Below are 20298 nucleotides of genomic sequence, written 5' to 3'. Positions count from 1 at the left end.
TTCAGGAAAAAATGTTTGACAACCTGATATTCTTATCGTAATTTAAACAAGCAACGTTTAGCTTTTTATAATATAATCAAGGAATCTCATTTGTTTTTCTAATGAATAATCTATGAAGACAGATAACTGAGAAGTAATGATAATAGGTATCCCTGCACTATAAACACACGTGCTGATTAGCTGCTTCAAGGGAGAGAGAAGGAAGAGGAGTGATGTCATCAGAGATGACGAGATTATATTTCCAACTTTTGGCGCCATGAAGCGCCACATACGTGTAGAGGTAAAGAAGTGATGCCATCAAAGATGATGAGGCCATAATTCCAATTTTTGCTACCAAAAGGCACGACATTAGGGGCTCGTTGCTAGGCGACCTCGTGATGGATGATTACGTCACAAAGTAGAGAACATGTTTTCAGACTATCATGACAGGTGGCTATGACTCATATAGTACGTGTTTTATCATGTAGATAATTAATTAATCAGTTGTCCCAAAAAGGACCCTAATTAATTATTTAATCCTAAGAAGGACAATGAATGCTAATTCATTTGTTAATCAATAATTAAATCATCCTACAAAGAAGTAGAGAAAATGTTTCTAAGCCACCATGACTCATACAATACATGTCTCAACAAGAATATAATTAATCACTAATCAAATAATTAATTAAGTTATTTATAACTAAATTATCCTTAAAGAGCAGTTAATACTAATTCATTTATAATTAATTTGTCCCTAAAAGGACGCTTAATACTTGGTTGGTTGGTTGATTTGGTGTTTTATGGCACAAAGTATGTGTGTGTGTTTTTCTTATAGCAAAGCCACATTGGGCTATCTGCTCAGCCCACCGAGAGGAATAGAACCCCTGATTTTAGCGTTGTAAATCCGGAGACTTACCGCTGTACTAGCGGGGGGAAGGCACAAAGTAGCTAGGCTATCTGTGGCAAAGCTTAATACTAATTAATGTATAATAAAGTCAATTATAATTCTTCAGCTAATTACATTTTTTGTCCTATGAGGACTATATCTTAATCAAGTAATCAAAGGCTTTCTGTAATACACTAAAAATGTCAAAACAATGTTATATAGATCACAGTTATATAGATTTGCTCCGCATACAATATATGTCTTTTGACGATATCACCCCTTTCTCCCTTCCCAGAGGCAGCCTATCAGTATGTGTGTGTGTCCAGAGTGTTGGGATAACTACCAATGATAATTTGCACATATCAAAAAAATATATATAGTCATCGAACATTTTATATATTAACACTGAATAGAATTTAAACTAACAAGAGTAATCATATTATTAAATGTTAATTTAAATACGCAGTTGCTCAATTTGGAGACTTTTTATAATAAATTCAGCCAAGAAAATGACCTTTTATGTTACATAAGTAATTTAAAATTGTTCTCTTATCTATCAAATTAGGCCTGGCATGGCCAAGCGCGTAAGGCGTGCGACTCGTAATCCGCGGGTTCGCGCCCGCGTCGCGCTAAACATGCTCGCCCTCCCAGCCGTGGGGGCGTATAATGTGACGGTCAATCCCAGTATTCGTTGGTAAAAGAGTAGCCCAAGAGTTGGCGGTGGGTGGTGATGACTAGCTGCCTTCCCTCTAGTCTTACACTGCTAAATTAGGGACGGCTAGCACAGATAGCCCTTGAGTAGCTTTGTGTGAAATTCCAAAACAAACAAACAATCTATCAAATTATAATGACAGGAGAGCAGTTGGTGAGATAAATTGTAGTTGCATAGGGTAGACGTAAATAAATTTATACTTTTGAAATTTTAGTATGCAAACCATAACTGTAATGTAATTACTATTATATTGCATGATTTAAGTACCTAGGGTAGTCTGGTTCTTTATTTTGTTAAGCAGTTAATTTTTACCTTTAACGGGTTTCATGATATATGATGGTTAAAGAAACAGAATAGAAATACAGACACTCAGCTTTTCATATTTCAAATTTGAATTATGCTGCACTGAGGGTGAGACGTGTTTAGGGTAATCACGTTATATTATGGAGATGTATGCTTTGTATATTGCCATTAGTGTTTTAACGCTCCTTATTCTTCTTAGGTTATGAATTATTTTACAGTCTTTAATCATTGTGATTTTTAAATGGTCTGAAGATGTTAATTTATTGTTGTATATTAATTCCCAGAAACTTTGCTCTTCTCGAAAACGTCAGCCTTATGTTATACATTTTTATCGAAATTTTAAGCAATGTTAGGAGATATCTTTGGGTTAAATATTACTGCCCAAATGTTTTATTTTCTCGTTAAGGGCTACTCTCCATGTGTTACACCAGTCTGTAATGCTGTTAAAAGAGGTATGAAATTCATAAGCTTCTACTGAATTATCCAGTACGGTGCAATCTACCAGCTGTTTTCTTATTGTTTGTGTATTAGATTTATGATCTGGTTATTTAATTGATTAATGTTTGATTTAACCTGCGAGTCGTAAGAGCTAATAAATTGTCTTGTCGGCCTGCGTTTTTCGTTGATTAGTTCGTAGATGTAATTTGTTAGCTGCCAGGAGTTGTTATGCTTGTTTTCGGCTCGTACTGGAGTTATTTTCCTATTGTATTGTTTATAAGAGTTTGAGATGAAATTGGCACAATTATTTATAACTATCAAGTTTTCAGCTGTCGTTTGGATGTTTGGTAGAATGGAATCGCTTTTTTTATGGTTTTCGTGAAGTTAAATGACTTGATAAAGTTATAAATAAAAGGTTGTGGTTTCCGCCTACGTGTTTGTGTTTGTGGTTAGAGTAATTATTATTGTTTCGGCTTCCATTAACGTGAGTGTGAGTTCTCGTTAAATATTACTGGGTTATGTTGTATTATGCAATCATTCAATAATCTACCATTACGATTTTTGTGTTTAGAATTCAAATCTCCAATAATTATTGTTAGAGAGATCGTTGTTGGGGGTACTTATAATGTCAAGATGGATATCGTGGGAACTGTTATGCGGTTGTAACTCACATAATATATATATATAATCGTTGTATACGTTTTCATTTAAAGTGTGAAACAATACGTTTAGACAGTAGGCGTGTAACATATATTCATCGTCGGAAACGATGTAATGTTTGAAATATTACTAATAGTCTTTTCTCAGTTCATAATACAGTAAGGTCCTTTAAATTTAGAAATTCAACAGTATCTAAGCGTATAGAAATTATTATTAACATTAAGAATAGTTTCATTTATTGCTGTTACATCTATATTTACTTTTTCCTACACAGATCGAACAAATCATATTAATTGTGTTTTGAGGCCTGACATGGCCAGGTGGTTAGGGCGCTCGACTGTAATCCGAGGGCTGCAAATTCGAATCCCCCTCACCAAACATGCTCGCTCTTTCAGCCATTGGGACGTTATAATGTGACAGTCAATCCAACTATTTGTTGGTAATAGAGTAACCCAAGAGTTGGCGGTGCGTGGTGATGGCTAGCTGCCTTTCCTCTAGTCTTATACTACTAAATTAGGGACGGCTAGCGCAGATATCCCTCGTGTAGCTTTGCGCGAAATTAAAAAAACGAACAAACCAAACAAATTGTGGTTTATATCCCTCCAAATGTTAGCAGATAATACAGTTAACAACATATCTGATCGTCCTCCGTGTATATCCTAACGAAGACGTATTTCTAAAGCGACTCAAATTAACAAGTCGTGAAGTCGAAATAGTATGGCGCAGATATGATGATTCATGTGCCATCTCGTCACTGGAAATTGTTTTGAGAATTACACTGTTGACGAAGGATACAATTATTGGGATCAGTACATATTGTGTGTGTGTTGTTGCTCATATGGAAATTCAGCCTATTATCTGTTCTGGTTGTGAAGTTGATTTCCCCGTTGGTGATGCAGGCTGAATTGGATGGTGTTTCTGCTGGGAGTATCGGGTCTCGTGGCTTTAGCTGTTTTGTTTTTTGTCGTCATTGGCATATGGTTCTTCATTAGGATAAACTTCTTCCTATTTAGTGTAATCACCTGGGCACATTTGAAGTATCCTGTATGTGAAGTTGGAACAGCACGTTTCCTCTCGCTTCTTGGAGCAGTCTACTAGCTGATGTGGTCCGCTGCAGTTGATGCTCCTAGAAGACGCTATACAGACTGAAGTGCTGGGGCACATTGATCGGTATTGACTGCTTGGCTTCTTTAAGTGCGTGTCATTTAAATCATAGAATGATGTCTTCCGTGATCAGACAATCTGTCTAGGCGACGACCTTGATTGTAAACCAGACTGGTTTGTAAGTTGACTGGTTTTCAATGATTTAATTCTATCCTCACTGGTTGTTTCGATGCCTTGGCTGTATAGTTTTCCTTAATGCCCTTCAGACTGTGTTTCAGTCTACCCCTCTGATGGCTATGGGATACAGATGTTGAGTGTTCCTACTCTGAAGGCTCTGGATAACCAGAACTTGAAGAGTTTGAGGTAGGCTTTGGAGTGTTGGCACTTAATCAAAAGTCTTCCACGGGCTAATCGTCAGAATTCTGTGAAAGTCATTGTCGAAAACATAGTCTCTAGTTAATGGCCAACTTTTGAAATCCATTCTACTGTGATGGACGAGAGTGATGCTGGCTTTTTCTTTCGTAACGACTACGGGATGGCTTGTTTCTGGCTACAAGGTTCAATGTTAGTATTGTCATTTACAGCTAGGGTAAGGACCTTATTCATGTTCTTATTCATGGGTCCTCCACAGATTTACAATGCTAAAATCAGAAAATTCGATTCCCCTCAGAGGACACAGTAAATATCCCGATGTGTCTTTGTTATAAAGAAAAACAAACATATTCTTGTCTGTGGGCTTTTTCTTTGTCTTCGTGGGTGAGTTCTGGCTTCTAGTCAAAGACTTGTTGGTGTCAAGATCGTCTAGAGATGCTGTTGTGTCTGAGTCCGACATTTCCCCGGCTATGTGAATAGAAGCTGAAACTGTGAAGAAGGAGATAACGGCGGACAGCCGGCTCTCGTTCTCATCATCCTAAGAAATTTTTATTATTAGCCCTGAAAAGGACTGGTTGGCTCATAGATATATAGTTCTAAAAGGACATTTCTTGGATACGAAAATAAAGTGCAGGTTGGTCAAAAATGAAATTGAACTTTATTTTTATTTAAGGTAACAACAAGCATTGAAAATAAATACAAGCGGTAGCTTGAAATTTTTGTTTTTTTTTGTATTAATTTTTGTTTCATTCTTGCTTCTTTGGCAAACGAATTGTTGTTGGAAATTTGTATCTACATGCTTCAAGAGTTATTTATTACACAACTCTGAGAAACTTCTGGCTTGATACGAAGAACTATCTTTCAAAAGGATGGAGCGCCAGAACCACTCCAGTTATCTCAAATTGTTAAAGTGATTTTAGACCAAACTTTACCAGAGCATTGGATTGGTAAAAGACCTATCAAAAGGCCCACTCATTTGCCTAATTTAACACCTTTAGATTTTTATATCTTATGAAAACATAACTCTGCCATAACAAACAAAATTACCTTAAAGAACTGAAACATCGGATTCGTAATGCTATCTAATCCATCCTTATTGCTTTTTTTGGAAAATGTTTTCTTAGAATTTGAACGCAGAATTAGATTAATTACAGTGAATGATGGGAAACATGTAGAAGTCCATTAATTGCTAAAATTCAGCTACGTGAATAAAAGCAAGAACTGAGAAGAAACAGATACTACTTGTTTTTATAGTCAATTTTTGTTGTTGTCTTAAATAACAATAAAGTTATTCAACTTTATGTTTAGTATATTCATTTTCAGACATCTTGTATTAATTAGTTTGTATCGATTTGACTTATTTATAATAGGTTGTGAATGTTTCGGCCTAAAGGCCTCTAATCATTTGCTTTACCTTAGTGGGCAGAATTTTACTAGTTTCTATATAAAGCTGGAAATTGGTGGTCAGTAGTAGTTTGACCTCTACATTGTTCTTTGTAAATAAACGTGTGTTTATTCTTATTTTTAAACAATTGGAGTGAGAAAATTTCGTCACATCAATTACTGTGACTGAATCTTTGTTACTCCAGTAATGATAACTTATAACACGATGTACAAGAGGATATGTTTTTGGAGAACGCAACACGTAAATCAAAAACGTGTTTCCATTATTTTAAGGAGAAAAAATAAGAGACGTGTTACTGGCCTAAATGTCCGGCCACACTAATGTAACATTTTTTTTTTCCAATTATAACGTAAGAAAAATACTGTTATGTTTTATTATGCCCATTTGTGTATCCAATGTTATTTCTCATCTAGAACCTTTTGTCAGGGCAGCAGTTGAGCTCGAGGAATGTCTCGTGTCAAACATGTTGGGGGTTGAGGTAAATTATAATCGATAAAAAGCACATAACTTTCCAGTGTTTGACACAAGACAAAGAACGAAGGCTGACTATCACTCAGACGCTGCAAAAGATTCTATGGTAAAGAGTGGAGAATTTTTCGACACGGCTCAAAGGAGGTTTGTTTGTTTTGAATTTCGAGCAAAGCTACTCGAGGGCTATCTGTGCTAGCCGTCCCTAATTTAGCAGTGTAAGACTAGAGGGAAGGCAGCTAGTGATCATCACCCACCGCCAACTCTTGGGCTACTATTTTACCAACGAATAGTAGGATTGACCGAACATAATAACGCTCCCACGGCTGAAAAACCGTGGTATTCCTTTTCCACTTGAATCAGTAACAATAATTGCAAATGCTTTTATATTTGTCTCTGTTTTTGGCCTGATAAACATATTACTTTGGAAAATCTAGACAGTTAATCGTGTAATTCTGGTAATATACCGAAAATATTCTCAGCTATAATTTAATATGGCATAGTTAATCTCTACATTCTATGTAATGGAGCATTTCTTAAATGCAAATAGGGTTTTCATTTCTATCATTTAATACAGGTTTCACAAAATGTTTCTAAACTTTTTAGTAGAACTATCTGCTTATTGGGTTATATTTTTATAAATAGTAAATGGTCTCCAAATTTTATAAGTTAATGTTGTGTCCTGTTAGTCTATGTAGAAAGCATGGCATTAGTCAACTTTCTTGTGTTTGAACATTTCCATAATATGTCCTCATTACTGATACTTTTTGTTCTCGAAAAGTAAGTGCTTCTTGGATTTTGTTCTTCTATACGTAGTTGTGGTTTCTACTGGTTTTGTTAAGTAGTTTCAAAATTTCTGTCGTTCAAGAAATGGAGGTTTGCTTAAGTTTCACGAACTTTGGGATAACACTCAAATTCTGAAATGTACTGGGAAGATCTGGTGGTTGGAGCGGTGTACAGTGACCTTGTAAGCATTATTTTGTTTATGGAAGGTACTTCATAACATTGCTTTAGACAGGGGCGTAGATTTTTTACACCCGATGGGAGGATAATTTTTACAACCACTTATGTGGACTGTTCAATTTGCAAATTGGTAATATCTGATTACGTGAACCTGAAAGCTGTAAACATGCAGTCATAGAGTAATCTTGTTGCCACGATACTTCAAGGTTTCCATGTAGGTTTGTATAAGTGAGGTGTTGTAAACAGTTTTCAAAATATTAATAGAATAAATACAAATGTGTCATAAATTAACTGCCACATGAATTTATCCCTCCACACTGCACAGTATGAAAGACGGCCATTTTACTTGACAAGGTGACTAATAACTTTCATTGCATGAACTACGTTTTCAAATATTAATAAAATTAGTAATTACCCTTGATAACTTTATATCTACTGAAAAACTGTTCATGCTGTTTGATAAAACTAATCAAAATGTCTTTGCGAACTCTTGAAAATTACACATCAATACAATGTAGCACATAATTATTCATACTTTTCACTGAAGTAAGATTCATTTGGTCCTCTAGTCTACATGTTCCCAAACGTAGACCTCCTTTGTGATGATCTGTTTATGAATTCTTTCATAAACTCTTCTATATTTATTTTGTCGACTTTATCTTTGTGAGTGTAACAAACTGCCATATGGTTAAGGTAGCACTGAGACATAGTTGACCTTAACCACGTCTTCAACCGTCTTAATGCAGAAAAGCTGCGTTCACATTCGCAGCTGGATACTGGACATACAAGCAAAATTTTCATGAGAAGAAACACTTCACTAAACGTCTGCTGGCCTGTTTCATGCATTTTACAGTAAGCATCCTTCGCAGCTTTCAGAGATATGCTTTTGTTGTTCCTTTGAACATGGACAACTGAAACTCGGGCCGTTGTGCAGAGATTTCTGGATAGAAGTTTATAACCGAGTTGTCAATCTTGCCAGATGTGATCATGTTCTCAAGTGCCAGATATTGCCTCAAGTCATTGTTGTCTGCATTGAATCTAGTGGTTAGATGTTCTATGACTGTGTCCACAAATTCAAAATATTGACTTCTGTAGTAATCTCAAGCTGTTGCAGAATGGTGTGCTGAGCCATCACCTGTGATCCTTCTGGGAGGTCTGCGAATGCGTGGTAGTTCAATAGGCACCAGCTCTAGAGAAGTTACCTTTTTCTCAGCTTCATCAAATATCTTGTTGTAATTTTCCTTTGTTCGCAATACCTGCAATTGCTCAACTGTCATTGCAGATGCTTCAATCATGCCAGATACTGTCGCTGATTTTGCTTGAAATGCACGATTTAGTTACTCTAATGCAGCTAATGGATGCTGAACCATCAACAATCCTAAAACTGTCTTTCCTTTGTCAAATCTGTTCAGCAGACCTCATGCTTTCACTGCTACATCTGTCTGATTTTTCATTTGTTAATTCAGACAAAGAATCAACAATGTCACTGTAGTGATCATTAGCACATGTAATTGCAGATAGGCGGCACAACCAGCATGTTGGACACAGTGGACGGATGTATTTAACTGGACCATTGTGGCTGTCTGACGATACCATATTTTCAAAGATTGTCTTGTATTTGCCTGACCTCTGAAGCAAGACACCAAGTTCATGTCCTACTGGATAGAATCTCGAACACATTCACATGCTTCAATTGCATGTTGCATTATCAAATTAGCCTTGTGTGCTCCGCAGTGCAAAAAACAAAGTTGATGGTTGCTTCTCTTTTATTTTTGCCTGACATCCACTGTACGCACCACTCATGTCAGCGGCTCCATCATAAGTTTGTACTCTTAATCCTGACAGTGGTAAATTGAGTCTAGTCAGTACATCAAGTATAGTCGAGAATATTGTTTCACCAGTTGTATTGGAAACACTGCACAAACCAAGAACTGTTTCATAGACGTCAAGGTTCTTATCTATGTATCGTACACATATTGCTTCCTGTCCGGCACCTGTAACATTTTGAGTGGCACCAACCATTAATGCAAAGATTTTAGTTCGTGTGCTATGTTCCTCAGTATTTGATGGCTGAACATCTCCATTATTTCATTCTGAGCCTGGGGTAATGTGAATGTAGCTTTCTTTGACAAGTAGGATGTCAACTCAGGATCTTCCTCTTCCAGGAGCTTCATTAACTGCAGGAAGTTCCCCTCCGTATCAATATGTCCACGTAATGCTGAACCTTGACGCAGTAAGAAACGTAAACGTCTGAATATTTTGGCTGGACTTCTTTTGCATTCTTCCTGCTGTTTCTTTTTTTCATCATGTAGCTGAACAGTCACTGGAGTTACATCAAGTGAACCTTCTGGAGATATAGCAAATCTGTGCTGAGAGGAAGATTGGTGTTCGTTGAATTTCTGTTTTGTCTTTTTCCAGTTGCAAAAACCGGTGGATATGAAGGTATACTCCACTAGCCTCTCCAATTTCCCTGTAAAAATGCCTCTATTTTGCGCCTTGGCACTATGAAAGCATATGACTTTTTGAGCCTGATTGTCGAAGTGCAGCCGTAGGAACTCAGCAAACCACTTTCCTTGTTGAGATTTTGAGATTTTGCTTTCTGTCGTGGTATTAGTTGTGCGTCTTGATGATATGGCTTTCCACACTGTATCTGTGAAGTGTGAGATTTTTCATTACTGCACAAACTTGTTTCACAACTATCTGATGGTTCATGATGTGCAATAGTTGCACAAGCATTTTCAGACTCCTCCTCTGATGAATATGGTATTTCTTCTGTATGGCAAGTTTTTATTCCTTTGCTTGAGGTTGTTGGATTATCTGCATCTGCATTGTCACTAGTAGTACTAGTAATTGGCTTGCAGAACTGTCTAATATCGGAAAGTATTAGATGCTTGCTTGTCATAATTGGAATATGTTTCCCAGATGACTCAACAGGCTAAAATACAGTCATTATTGAAAAACTCTAACGTACAACGAACGAAGATAGAACAGAATGGAAGTAGGACTGAACTGTACAATGTATTTAAGTCGAACGCGCGAACCTCACAGTGACTACCGAGCCGACTGACCGCCTGGGCATCGCTAGGACAATAATGTGTGCTAGTTACAACACAAGTAATTGCAAGATTCTAGAAAAATACTTAAACAATCACAAATATATTATATTCCTGTTAAATCTCATCAAAAGGCAAACACGTTGTGATATAATGTCTATAAGCATGTCTGTTAAATAAAAACACCTAAACAAAAACTAGCAATACAATTCGAGTAGAGGCTTCAGGCCGTTGAAATTGCTCCTTTTGTGTTCTGATTATACAAGAAAATACAATATTTTTACTACCTATGATAAGAGAATATATTTTTCTTTTACCATAAAGCACCAGCGATTTATTAGAGGGCGGTGATAATCTGAAATTTCACGGATTAATGAGGGCCACAAACACAGGTCTAATGAGCCCTGTTGTAAAATCGAGGCTCAGACTAAAGGGAGTGGCTGAGGGTAATGTAGGGCGCGTCTGGATCCAAGCGGCCCGAACCTATCGTTAGCCGTACACTAAGCCTACACTATGGTCAGCGGCTTCGGCAGCTAAGGAGAGTAAGGCGTTTGACAATAAAACCGGCTAGGCATGCATAAGAACAAATGGCGTAGGAAAACCGCACAATATCCACATAAGATTGATGCAGCTACAAGCTACAAATGGCCTGCCAGATCTAGATCACAGGAGTTTACGCTTGGGAGTGATATTTTTCAAATTTCATGCTCTGTTAAATCTGTTGTGATGAAAGTTTTACTTCATCTTACACTACGTACAAGACGTAGGTAGATTCTGTGATAGGGCTTGCAAGCCTTGCATGTATACTTAGGTCTACTGACTGATACTTACGAACTATCGCTTTGATTGAAAAGCTTAGAAGCACGCCTATATTAAAGATGTACATTTTAGCTACTGAAAAAGCCCACATCTAGGCCTAATTATGTTATTCGATTGGTAAGAACACGAGAATCACAAGAACAAACACACAATTTGTAGGCCTGTGATGCAATAAAACAATTCAACAGACCAAACTGTAGGGGGGACGATTGTATGCACCATACCCCCTAAAATGAATGGGGGATGTATCCCATCCACCCCTCTGAATCTACGCCCCCGGCTTTAGATATTCTTTTATGGGTATATTAGGCAAAGTCTTCAAAACCTTCTCCACAAATTTCACAAGGAAGTAAACAGTTGATGCGCATTTCACCTTTACATGTTGTCAAGACTTTGTAAAATTAAAAAGATCCAATGCACAAATTAAGCAGGCTTCATGTTCCTGTTCAGAGTTATTATGGCTTAGAGGTAAATTTAATATAGTGGAAAATTTAAATTTATTCACAGTAATTGAGAAATTTGTATATAAAAAAAAAAACAATAATAGACTGCGGTAGGCCTAAGCACAATTGATGTTTGTTATTCAATAAAATGAACTTAAACGTAATAAACGTTGCAACCATCCTATTATAGTGTATAGGTTCCATTTATGATGTTCAGCCTACAATTCTAAAGCAGGCTGAAGATAATACGAAATCTGCAGGACTGTTTGAATCAAAAATAAATACTGCTATTCTAGGTGTCGATAATCCAGAACCTAACACAAGTGGAACTTCACATCTTATTGATAGACCTACCATAGAAAATGAAAATGAACCAAAGCTGAAAACAGCAAACCTAGATCTATAGTTTCTGGAAAGACATTATAGGTTAGGGGAGAAACTGTAACAAAAAGGTGGTTCAAGAGTGATTTGTTCTCTGTTTTGGTGTGGCTTCATCATGATGAGACCGATGATAAAATGTATTATCATACGAACATCAAGAAATATAACGAAGGATGAAGGAAAACTGTCAACAAAGATTATGGATTCTCCATTTATATTATTTTGGTATTTTAACTGTAAGCAAGCCATGTCAAAAAATGAGGGTTTTAATAAATATGCCACATCTGATTGCCACAAACAAGCAGTAGAACGTTTTTAAACAATCCAAGGAGCACTAAAAGTTTAGTAGAAGTGGTATCAAATCTTAGTGAAAAAAATATCAGTAACTTCGCAAAATGCTACTAAAATATCGTCTAATATTTTATTTTAGGTCAACAAGGTTCGCCTATTAGACGTCATGTTGTGTAATGGAATCTGAAGATGATTAAAACTTTGCGCAATGCTCTACTTAAAATTTGAAAACACTCCAGAGATTAAGGACTGTGTTAAAAAGCGTACTAACACGTATGATAAGTGGCATGATACAAAATATGATGATGCGCATTTTTCCTCTAAGCATTTTTTGAAATGGTTCTTTATCTATTCACAGTTATCTCTTCTTTAGCATTTTAGCTGATGAGACAACAGAATTTCAAACAAAGAATAACTTGTACTTGCCTCAGATGGACAGACAGTGAACTAAATCCTCAAGAAGACTTCATAGGACTACATGCATTAGGGAAAACTAATGATGCAACAATAACAGGTGTCGTTAAAGATGTCGTAATCCACTGTATGCATGTATTTTTCGGACAGCGCATAGGCCAATATTAGGATGGTCGTAGTACTGTAGTTGGTCAAAGATTGGAGTTACAGTCAAAATAAAGAAAACTGAGCCAAAATGTCTGTATATGCATTGCTGTGTATTGATGGTCTCTTAATTAAGCATGCTCAGATACACTAAATCACATAAAAATAATTAAATATTCTATGAACACTACAGGAAATAATAAAACTAGTTAACAAATTTTCAGAACAAGATGTTATGCTACAATTAACGTTTAATTAAGTCTACTAAAGTGAGAAATCTGAGGAAATTAGAGTGTTTCAGATAATTATGAAACTCGTAATGAGTTACAGGATTAGTCACTGTCTCAACCATTAGACAGTGATAGGAAGACAAAAATAAAAGGAGCTCATTCTCATACGGTCCAATTTGACTTTTTGTTTTATTGATAATCTGCGAACGTTTGTTACGCTTGATAGATAATTTAAGTACAAATTTACATAAAAAAAGACGTATCTGCTGCCAACGGTTAATTTCCAGAAAAATGAATCTAAAAACATTCAAATATGTAGAACGATGAAAAGTTTAAGCTTTTTTTTTACACAAATTGTGAGCAAAAGAGCAAAAAGCCAAATATAGATTCAACTAATGATCCAAAACTTCAATGTCGTAAGTGAGTGTGTTTGTGTTTTTTACATCTGCTGTGTTTACTGATGGTAACCGTGTCGTAAAACAGTTCCAGCTCGTTTTAAGAAAAAAAAGGTAAAACATGAATGCTTAAATTTATCAGAAGATTGATGATGACAGATTTATTTTAAGGCTCTGGACCAAATAATAATAGCAACCTATGACAGGTTTGAACATACTGATTTCAAAATATATCTCCATTGTGAACAGCTTTTTATTAAAGCAGCTATAAAACAGGAGTATGACCAAGAAATGACAGGTATCAGAATTCTATACATCAGATATCACAAAGTCTGAATTAGGAACCCGTCTTGAGATTTTTTAATTTTCCGGAATAAAAATATGAGAAATTCTTAATTATATTAGAAAACATTAGTGAATCTGAAAAAATGCTGATTCAATTGTAGTTACATAGGCTACTATAGGTCTCATAATGCTAACAACTAATGCAACAAGTGAGCATTCTTTTAGTACTTCAAGGATAATAAAAACTATTTGAGACCTACCATGTCTCAATCTCGATTGAATCGAGTTATGATGTTGAATATTTATTGTCTCTTATTGAAACAGCCAATGAATTTGTATCATATTCACCATATCATTTGGAATTATTTGAAAATTGTATAGATGTGGACCTAGCAGGATTATCAGTTTTAAAGAAAAACGGGGCCACTATTAGTGAGTAATTTCAAAAGATACTGGCTTCAATGCTATATTAAATTTATTAAACTAAGTTGGATTAGTTTTAGCTGTATCTTGAATATACATATTTTCTATGTACTCATCTTTTCCTCAAGTTAATGTCCAGCTGTGTGTCACGTACAACAAAATATTTATAATAATACTTTTAATAACATCACTTTTGACAACAACCTTAAAATTATCTTATAACTTACTACTGGTACATAGTGGTGGATGCAGGATTTTTTGGTGGGGGGGATGATCGACTAAGTAACAGTGACTTAAACCCGACCCCAAGTAAACTTTTCCTTGTTACTGCAAAGTAAATTTCATGGAATTAATTTAGAAACAAAGAAAAGAAACATATATAACTATGAACTTTCAGTTATTAATCTTATTCTAAAATATCAAGTTACAAGTAATCGTGCAGCACTAAACTGAATCACATAACAAGTGCATGTGACAATGAACTTTCATATATTCCTAAATAGCATGTTACAAGTAAACATACAGCAAACATATTCTAATTGAGATGATCAGTACTTTATATTTCTGATTTTCCATTAACCTACACAATTTTGGTATGGCCAGTGGGGGTTGCATCTCCCATCCCCTCTCTGTATCCATCCCTGCTGGTACATTATATATATACACACACATACGTAGTATTTCATATCCAGAGATTTGTTTCAAACTCTTTGATAGCCATCATTAGTTCTACTATCCACTAAATACCTCTTATGATAACACATTCCTTTAAAAGCAGTTTCACCCAGATGAAGGCTTGGGTGTCCCTTCCCCACTTCCACTGGACAAATTCCAATTTGTACCTATCCCCCATTTTTTAACCTGTGTTGTGCCTAGGATTTATAACATCACTCAAATCAAATCTCAATTAAGTGTGTGTGTATGTTTTCTTATAGCAAAGCCACTCTGCTCAGCTCACCGAGGGGAATCGAACCGCTGATTTTAGCGTTGTAAATTCGAAGACATACCGCTGTACTAGCTGGGGACTCTCAATTAAGAAAAAAACAAAAACTATGCTTCCGAAGCTTTACCTTAATATTTTTAACACTATCCATGCTCTATAAATCAGTTGCGGGTAGTTTACATGCCCTTCGTTATTTTTCCTTTTTCTATCATTTCCACATACGCCATTTAAGCTATACTTTCTTGGGAGCATTATGTATTGGATCAATAAGTCATGGTCTATTTGAGAAAAAAATACAAGGCTGACGAATAAACTCACGTATACGTAATTTTTTTTAAAAAAGCTATACATTAAGTAAACAATAAAGTGAATTTATGTTGTTTATTATATTATAGTGAGCACGAAACAGTTATGAGTGTTTAGTGCATGAATTATTTTTATTAGTTGAAACAAGAAAATTCACAAAAACGAAGAATAAAACCAGTAGTAAAGAAAAAATAACTAAACAGTGTCTTATAGCAATATATAAAGGAAACCGAAGCTACACTATTGCAAAGTAAAGTAAATATAAAGTTGTAATGAAGAAAAGCTCAGCTAAATATACAAACGCGTCTGAATGCGTGATTAAAAATTGATAAGCCGGTGGTAATGAATGACCTTCACATTCGTATTTTAAACTTAAATAAGTAAAGAAAGCCCATAGAAACTGTATTTAGTGTAATGTTCATGTTTTATATGAAGTTATGTACGTAAAATAATTTGCTAATAAAGACTAAAGTTGAAATAGAAGCCAGTCATCTAGTGATGGCAACGACATTGTACAATTATGTATCATAGTCGTTGCATTGAAAAGTTTGATTAAGCGAAATCTGATAATTTGATTCTAAGTTGAAAACCAACATGCTATTCAGACTCCTCAGGCAAAGGCCTTCTTAAAGATGTGAGATTTGTACCATTTGATCGAGAAATTTACGAGAAAAGGCAAACTCGAGCATATTAGTCATAATGATTCAAGATAATAGTTTTAATGTTTACATTTTACTGTTTCAACAAAAACTTTAAACCTTTTTAAACCTGAATTCTTGAATAAAGTTTCCACAATTCCAGGGAAAAATAAGGTCCAGGTCTAAAATTCTAAGCTTGTTCTTTTTATTTAAATGAATTAAATCATGTATTTTTCTAATACCAACTTCTGCATTTATTCAGCACCTACAAATAGAAAAGCTAAATATTGCCATAAAAACTGTGCTTATAAGGTGATGTTTTTTTGGTGTCAACTTTTTTTAGGCATGATGACTCGGAACGTCACTTTGGACTTGCAATGTGTAAATTAGCAAACTACATGATAACCACAGTTGATATAAAGTTGCGGTAGAATGGCATGTCTCAAAATTACACTTTTACATTGTTTGGCTTTATATTAAGTAGTGTGCCGACATAGAAAATCTATCAATTTTAGAAAGGATATGTAGTAGCCCTTTCCGACACAAAATACTCATACACCACCAAGATAAATATGTGTTCAAATTGGTCATTTAAACATTCCAAGGTGACAAAATCCTTTGAGTTCAAATCCATTTACGGACAAATTAATATAGATTACCTTGGAGTATTAGAGCCATCCATAAAGAGATCTGCAACAATTCATACCTTAGCCATAGTAAGTAAAGTGAAGCATCTTATAAGAAGTGAGAATCCACCAACATAAAAGAAGTTCTAATATAATGTATTGAACCTGTTTATACCTTTCTTTCTAAATGTCAAAACTCTTATAATTGCACACAAGAGCTTTAATTTTATTTTCACTATAGCTAGACATATAAACCAGGTCAGAGTAATTTGAGCTCATGCATATTTTAGCGATTTTTTTCAAAACATACCTATGTCTACACTTCAGTCTGTGTTCCCCTATTGGTTAGCGGCAAGTTTTTGGACTTGGAACGCTTAAAATCTGGGTCCGATAACTTGCAGTAGACAAAGTACAGATAGACCATTGTGCAACTTTACACTAAAAAAATTAACGACCCCAATTTGCATTGTTAACTAAGAGTTTTAACTTTTAACTGAGAAAGTTTACAAACACAACTTGGATCATGAATTGAAATACTTATAATCAGATATGAAGTTGTACTTCAAACGTTGCTCTCGTGAAAAGATAAACTTTTCTCAAATTATGTTAAATATTACGGACATTTTATGGTATGGCCGTGTTAACGACAGGTAGCAGTAAAATAGATTACAAATGGCAACATCGTGTGTAAAATTAAGTGCTGATGTATATTTGGTTTGTTTAAACCATGCCCTTTCAACTGAAAGAGAAGAAGTTATGGGTCTTTTGATTGGCGAGGTAACTCTCTTTAGATGTGTATATACATATAATGCTTTATTGGTTTGTATTATTCGAATATTTTAATTTTTGCGGTAACAATTTATTGAATACTAGTTCACTGTACAGTGTATTCATTTCACGTTTTCAGCTAGAAAGCCGAACATGGTTTAATTAATTAATGGTTATCAATGGCGCTAATATTTACCGTTTCTTAAGTAGTGAGCAGGTACCAGAGAATTTGGAAGTTAGCTAACGTAACTCCTTTTCAAGGGAAGCAATAAAAATTGTCCCAGTAATTATGAGAAAACATTTGAGAAGGTTCCACATGAAAGGCTTGTTAAAAAAACATTTTCTCGATATGTGTGGGCGATGAGTTAGCTGATTGTTTAGAAAAGTAGTTGGATGGAAGAAAGCAAAGGGTTTTTACAAATGGAATTCAATGAAATTGGATTAATGTTACTTGGGTGGTACCATAGTCTGAATAACTTTGCTGTTTTTGATTTACATGAATTACATAGATGAAAGAATAGTTAATAAATTACTTATTTGCTGATGATATTAAGGTCTTTGGTGAAACTAGCTGTGAAGAGGATGCTGCTGCTTTACAAAATAATTTAGATCATTTAGTGAATTGGGAAAATGGCAAATGTGTTTTAATTGTAATAAATGCAAAATTGTGCATGTGGATTATCATAGTTTAAATTATACATTGGGTAGGAATAACCTTTACAATGTCATGAAAGAAAGGGTTCTTGGTGTAATAGACAACTAGTGTTTAAAGCCATCCAAGCTAGCATTGCTAGTGGTAGGTCAAATAGGATTTAAGATTGTAGCCCAAATAGCCCTTGTGTTGCTTTGTGTGAAATCCAAAACAAACCAAACAAGCCCAAAGAAGTTATGATTTCATTGTACAGGTAAGGTCACATTTGAAATATTGTGTTTAGTCTTTGGTTCCATATGTTAGAAAATATATCAAATTGTTGTAAATGGTTCAGAGTTGGTGCTTGGGATTGAGGGGTTGTCATATGAAGAGAGATTGAGATCTCTCAAATTGGTTTTACTTGAAAAAGAAAGAGCTGATGGTGATCTGATTGAAATGTTTATGATTGTAAAGGGAGCTAATAACATTGATACATGATCTTTATTTTCATATCTAACAATAATAGTAGTTGGACAAGGGTATATTACACAGTTATAAATTTTAGTAGGGTATGAGTAATTTTTATCTAAGAGAGTTTTATCTTTTTAATAGGATAGAGTGTTTGGCCTTTTGAATGGGTTGCCTACAGATGTTGTACAAGCAGTAAATTTAAATTAATGTAAGAAAAAGCTTGATAAATATGTGAATGGGAAGAACTGGCTTTAAGTTTTATTTTTGTTTTTTTTAAAGTTAATGCAGTTTAGAGTATGGAAGAGTCAGAATAGGCCAGTTGATTCCATGCTGTCTCAAAATGTTACATTATATGATGTTTGATAAGTTTTTATTTTTTAATTCTAAAGAAAATGGTTTTTATTCTGCATATTTCACCATCATCTTCATGTGCTTTAAGTTTACTCCTACTAGGAAAATGTTTTAGTACTGTTAGTATTGCCAATAGTCATATTTACTACTACTACTAGAAGTAACATTACAGCTAGTATATAAACAATAACTTGTTTTAAATATTGATAATAAGAATATTTGTATATAAATTATATATAGATATATTTCTAAATTAATATATATTAACATAATACTAACAGATCATCATTATAAGTTTTGAAAAATTAAGGCCTTTTCTCATCGGAATCCTTGTCATTGCCATCAGAAACACAGTCATTCCTGGACTTTTATGAAGGTAACAGCAGGTTAGCAGTTAAAAAACTGAAAATAGTGTGATTTGTAATTATTTCACAATAACTCTAATAAAGAAGAATATTCTCCATTGCATGGGTTTATCTGAAGAGCAAGAAGGGTTTATAAAATTTAACATAATGTTATTGATAAGAACAGCATAAAATTCTATTCACAAAATACTATTTTAGAATAGTAGTTAAAGCTTTATTGTAATATTGCTATGTAATATGTCTTATACATTATTAAGTTTATTAAACCAAATTTTATTTACAGTCAGAAAATTTGAAGTATAAACATATTACAGAAAAACTAACAGTAAAACTTCTGTTATAGTGTTTTCATAAAGTTCAACCATTGTTTTTATTAACCTCTGACATTTTTCTTTTTATCATGAACTTTGGTAGTGGTTTGTAATAGTGATTACAAGAATTACACAAGATCCTTATAGAATGCTTGTGGAAGAAACATCTTGGACAGTAAAGATTCAGTTCAAACAAGACTAACACTTTTCTGTTAACTGCTAAGGTTATACATATACAAAAATGAACAAAAATGTACACATGCTACAATTAGAAGGAAATCTGTAAAATATTGCCTATGTATAGTTCCTTCTCTTCCTCCTCTTATTTGCTTACCATACTACAAAAAAATGGCATAATATATTGCACTTAAACCTTATGTAAATACTAAATAAGGTTTTGCAAAGGTCATAAAAGTATTGAAAAGTTGGTTTGTTCCTTCTCTTTAAAGTATTTGTTTCTTTATATATAAATGATCTTATTATTACCCCTTAAGTTCACCTTATAAGTATATGGTGCTCCTTTAAAAAGCTTAAGTACAGGGTGAAATGAAAGCTACCAGCCAATAATAGATGAACATTAGATGACTGTAATGTGTTGATATACTCAGTGCTTTTTTCAGGGAAATAAACCCATATTACATATGAAATGAAGGAGTAGAAGAAAAAATTAGTACACATTATATTAAATTTTATCACACACATTTGTAGAGTAATTACTTT

At 34.5% G+C, this 20298-nt stretch overlaps 1 protein-coding gene across 1 annotated transcript in view; it reads left to right on the top strand.

Annotated features, from left to right (window-relative positions):
- Window positions 1–17301: 17301 nt before the first annotated feature.
- The window catches only part of LOC143225090 (lys-63-specific deubiquitinase BRCC36-like), a 77065-nt gene continuing 74068 nt past the window's right edge, over window positions 17302–20298 (top strand). Inside the window, exon 1 of the mRNA XM_076453856.1 lies at window positions 17302–17458. Within this exon, the coding sequence (XP_076309971.1) occupies window positions 17354–17458 (105 nt within the window). The 5' untranslated portion in view covers window positions 17302–17353. The remainder of the gene's footprint in view (window positions 17459–20298) is intronic.

The sequence above is a fragment of the Tachypleus tridentatus genome, chromosome 1 (genome assembly GCF_004210375.1).
Source record: "Tachypleus tridentatus isolate NWPU-2018 chromosome 1, ASM421037v1, whole genome shotgun sequence".
NCBI lineage: Eukaryota > Metazoa > Arthropoda > Merostomata > Xiphosura > Limulidae > Tachypleus > Tachypleus tridentatus.
Note: the sequence above shows the minus strand (reverse complement) of the source record. Positions and strands in the feature narration are given on the sequence as shown.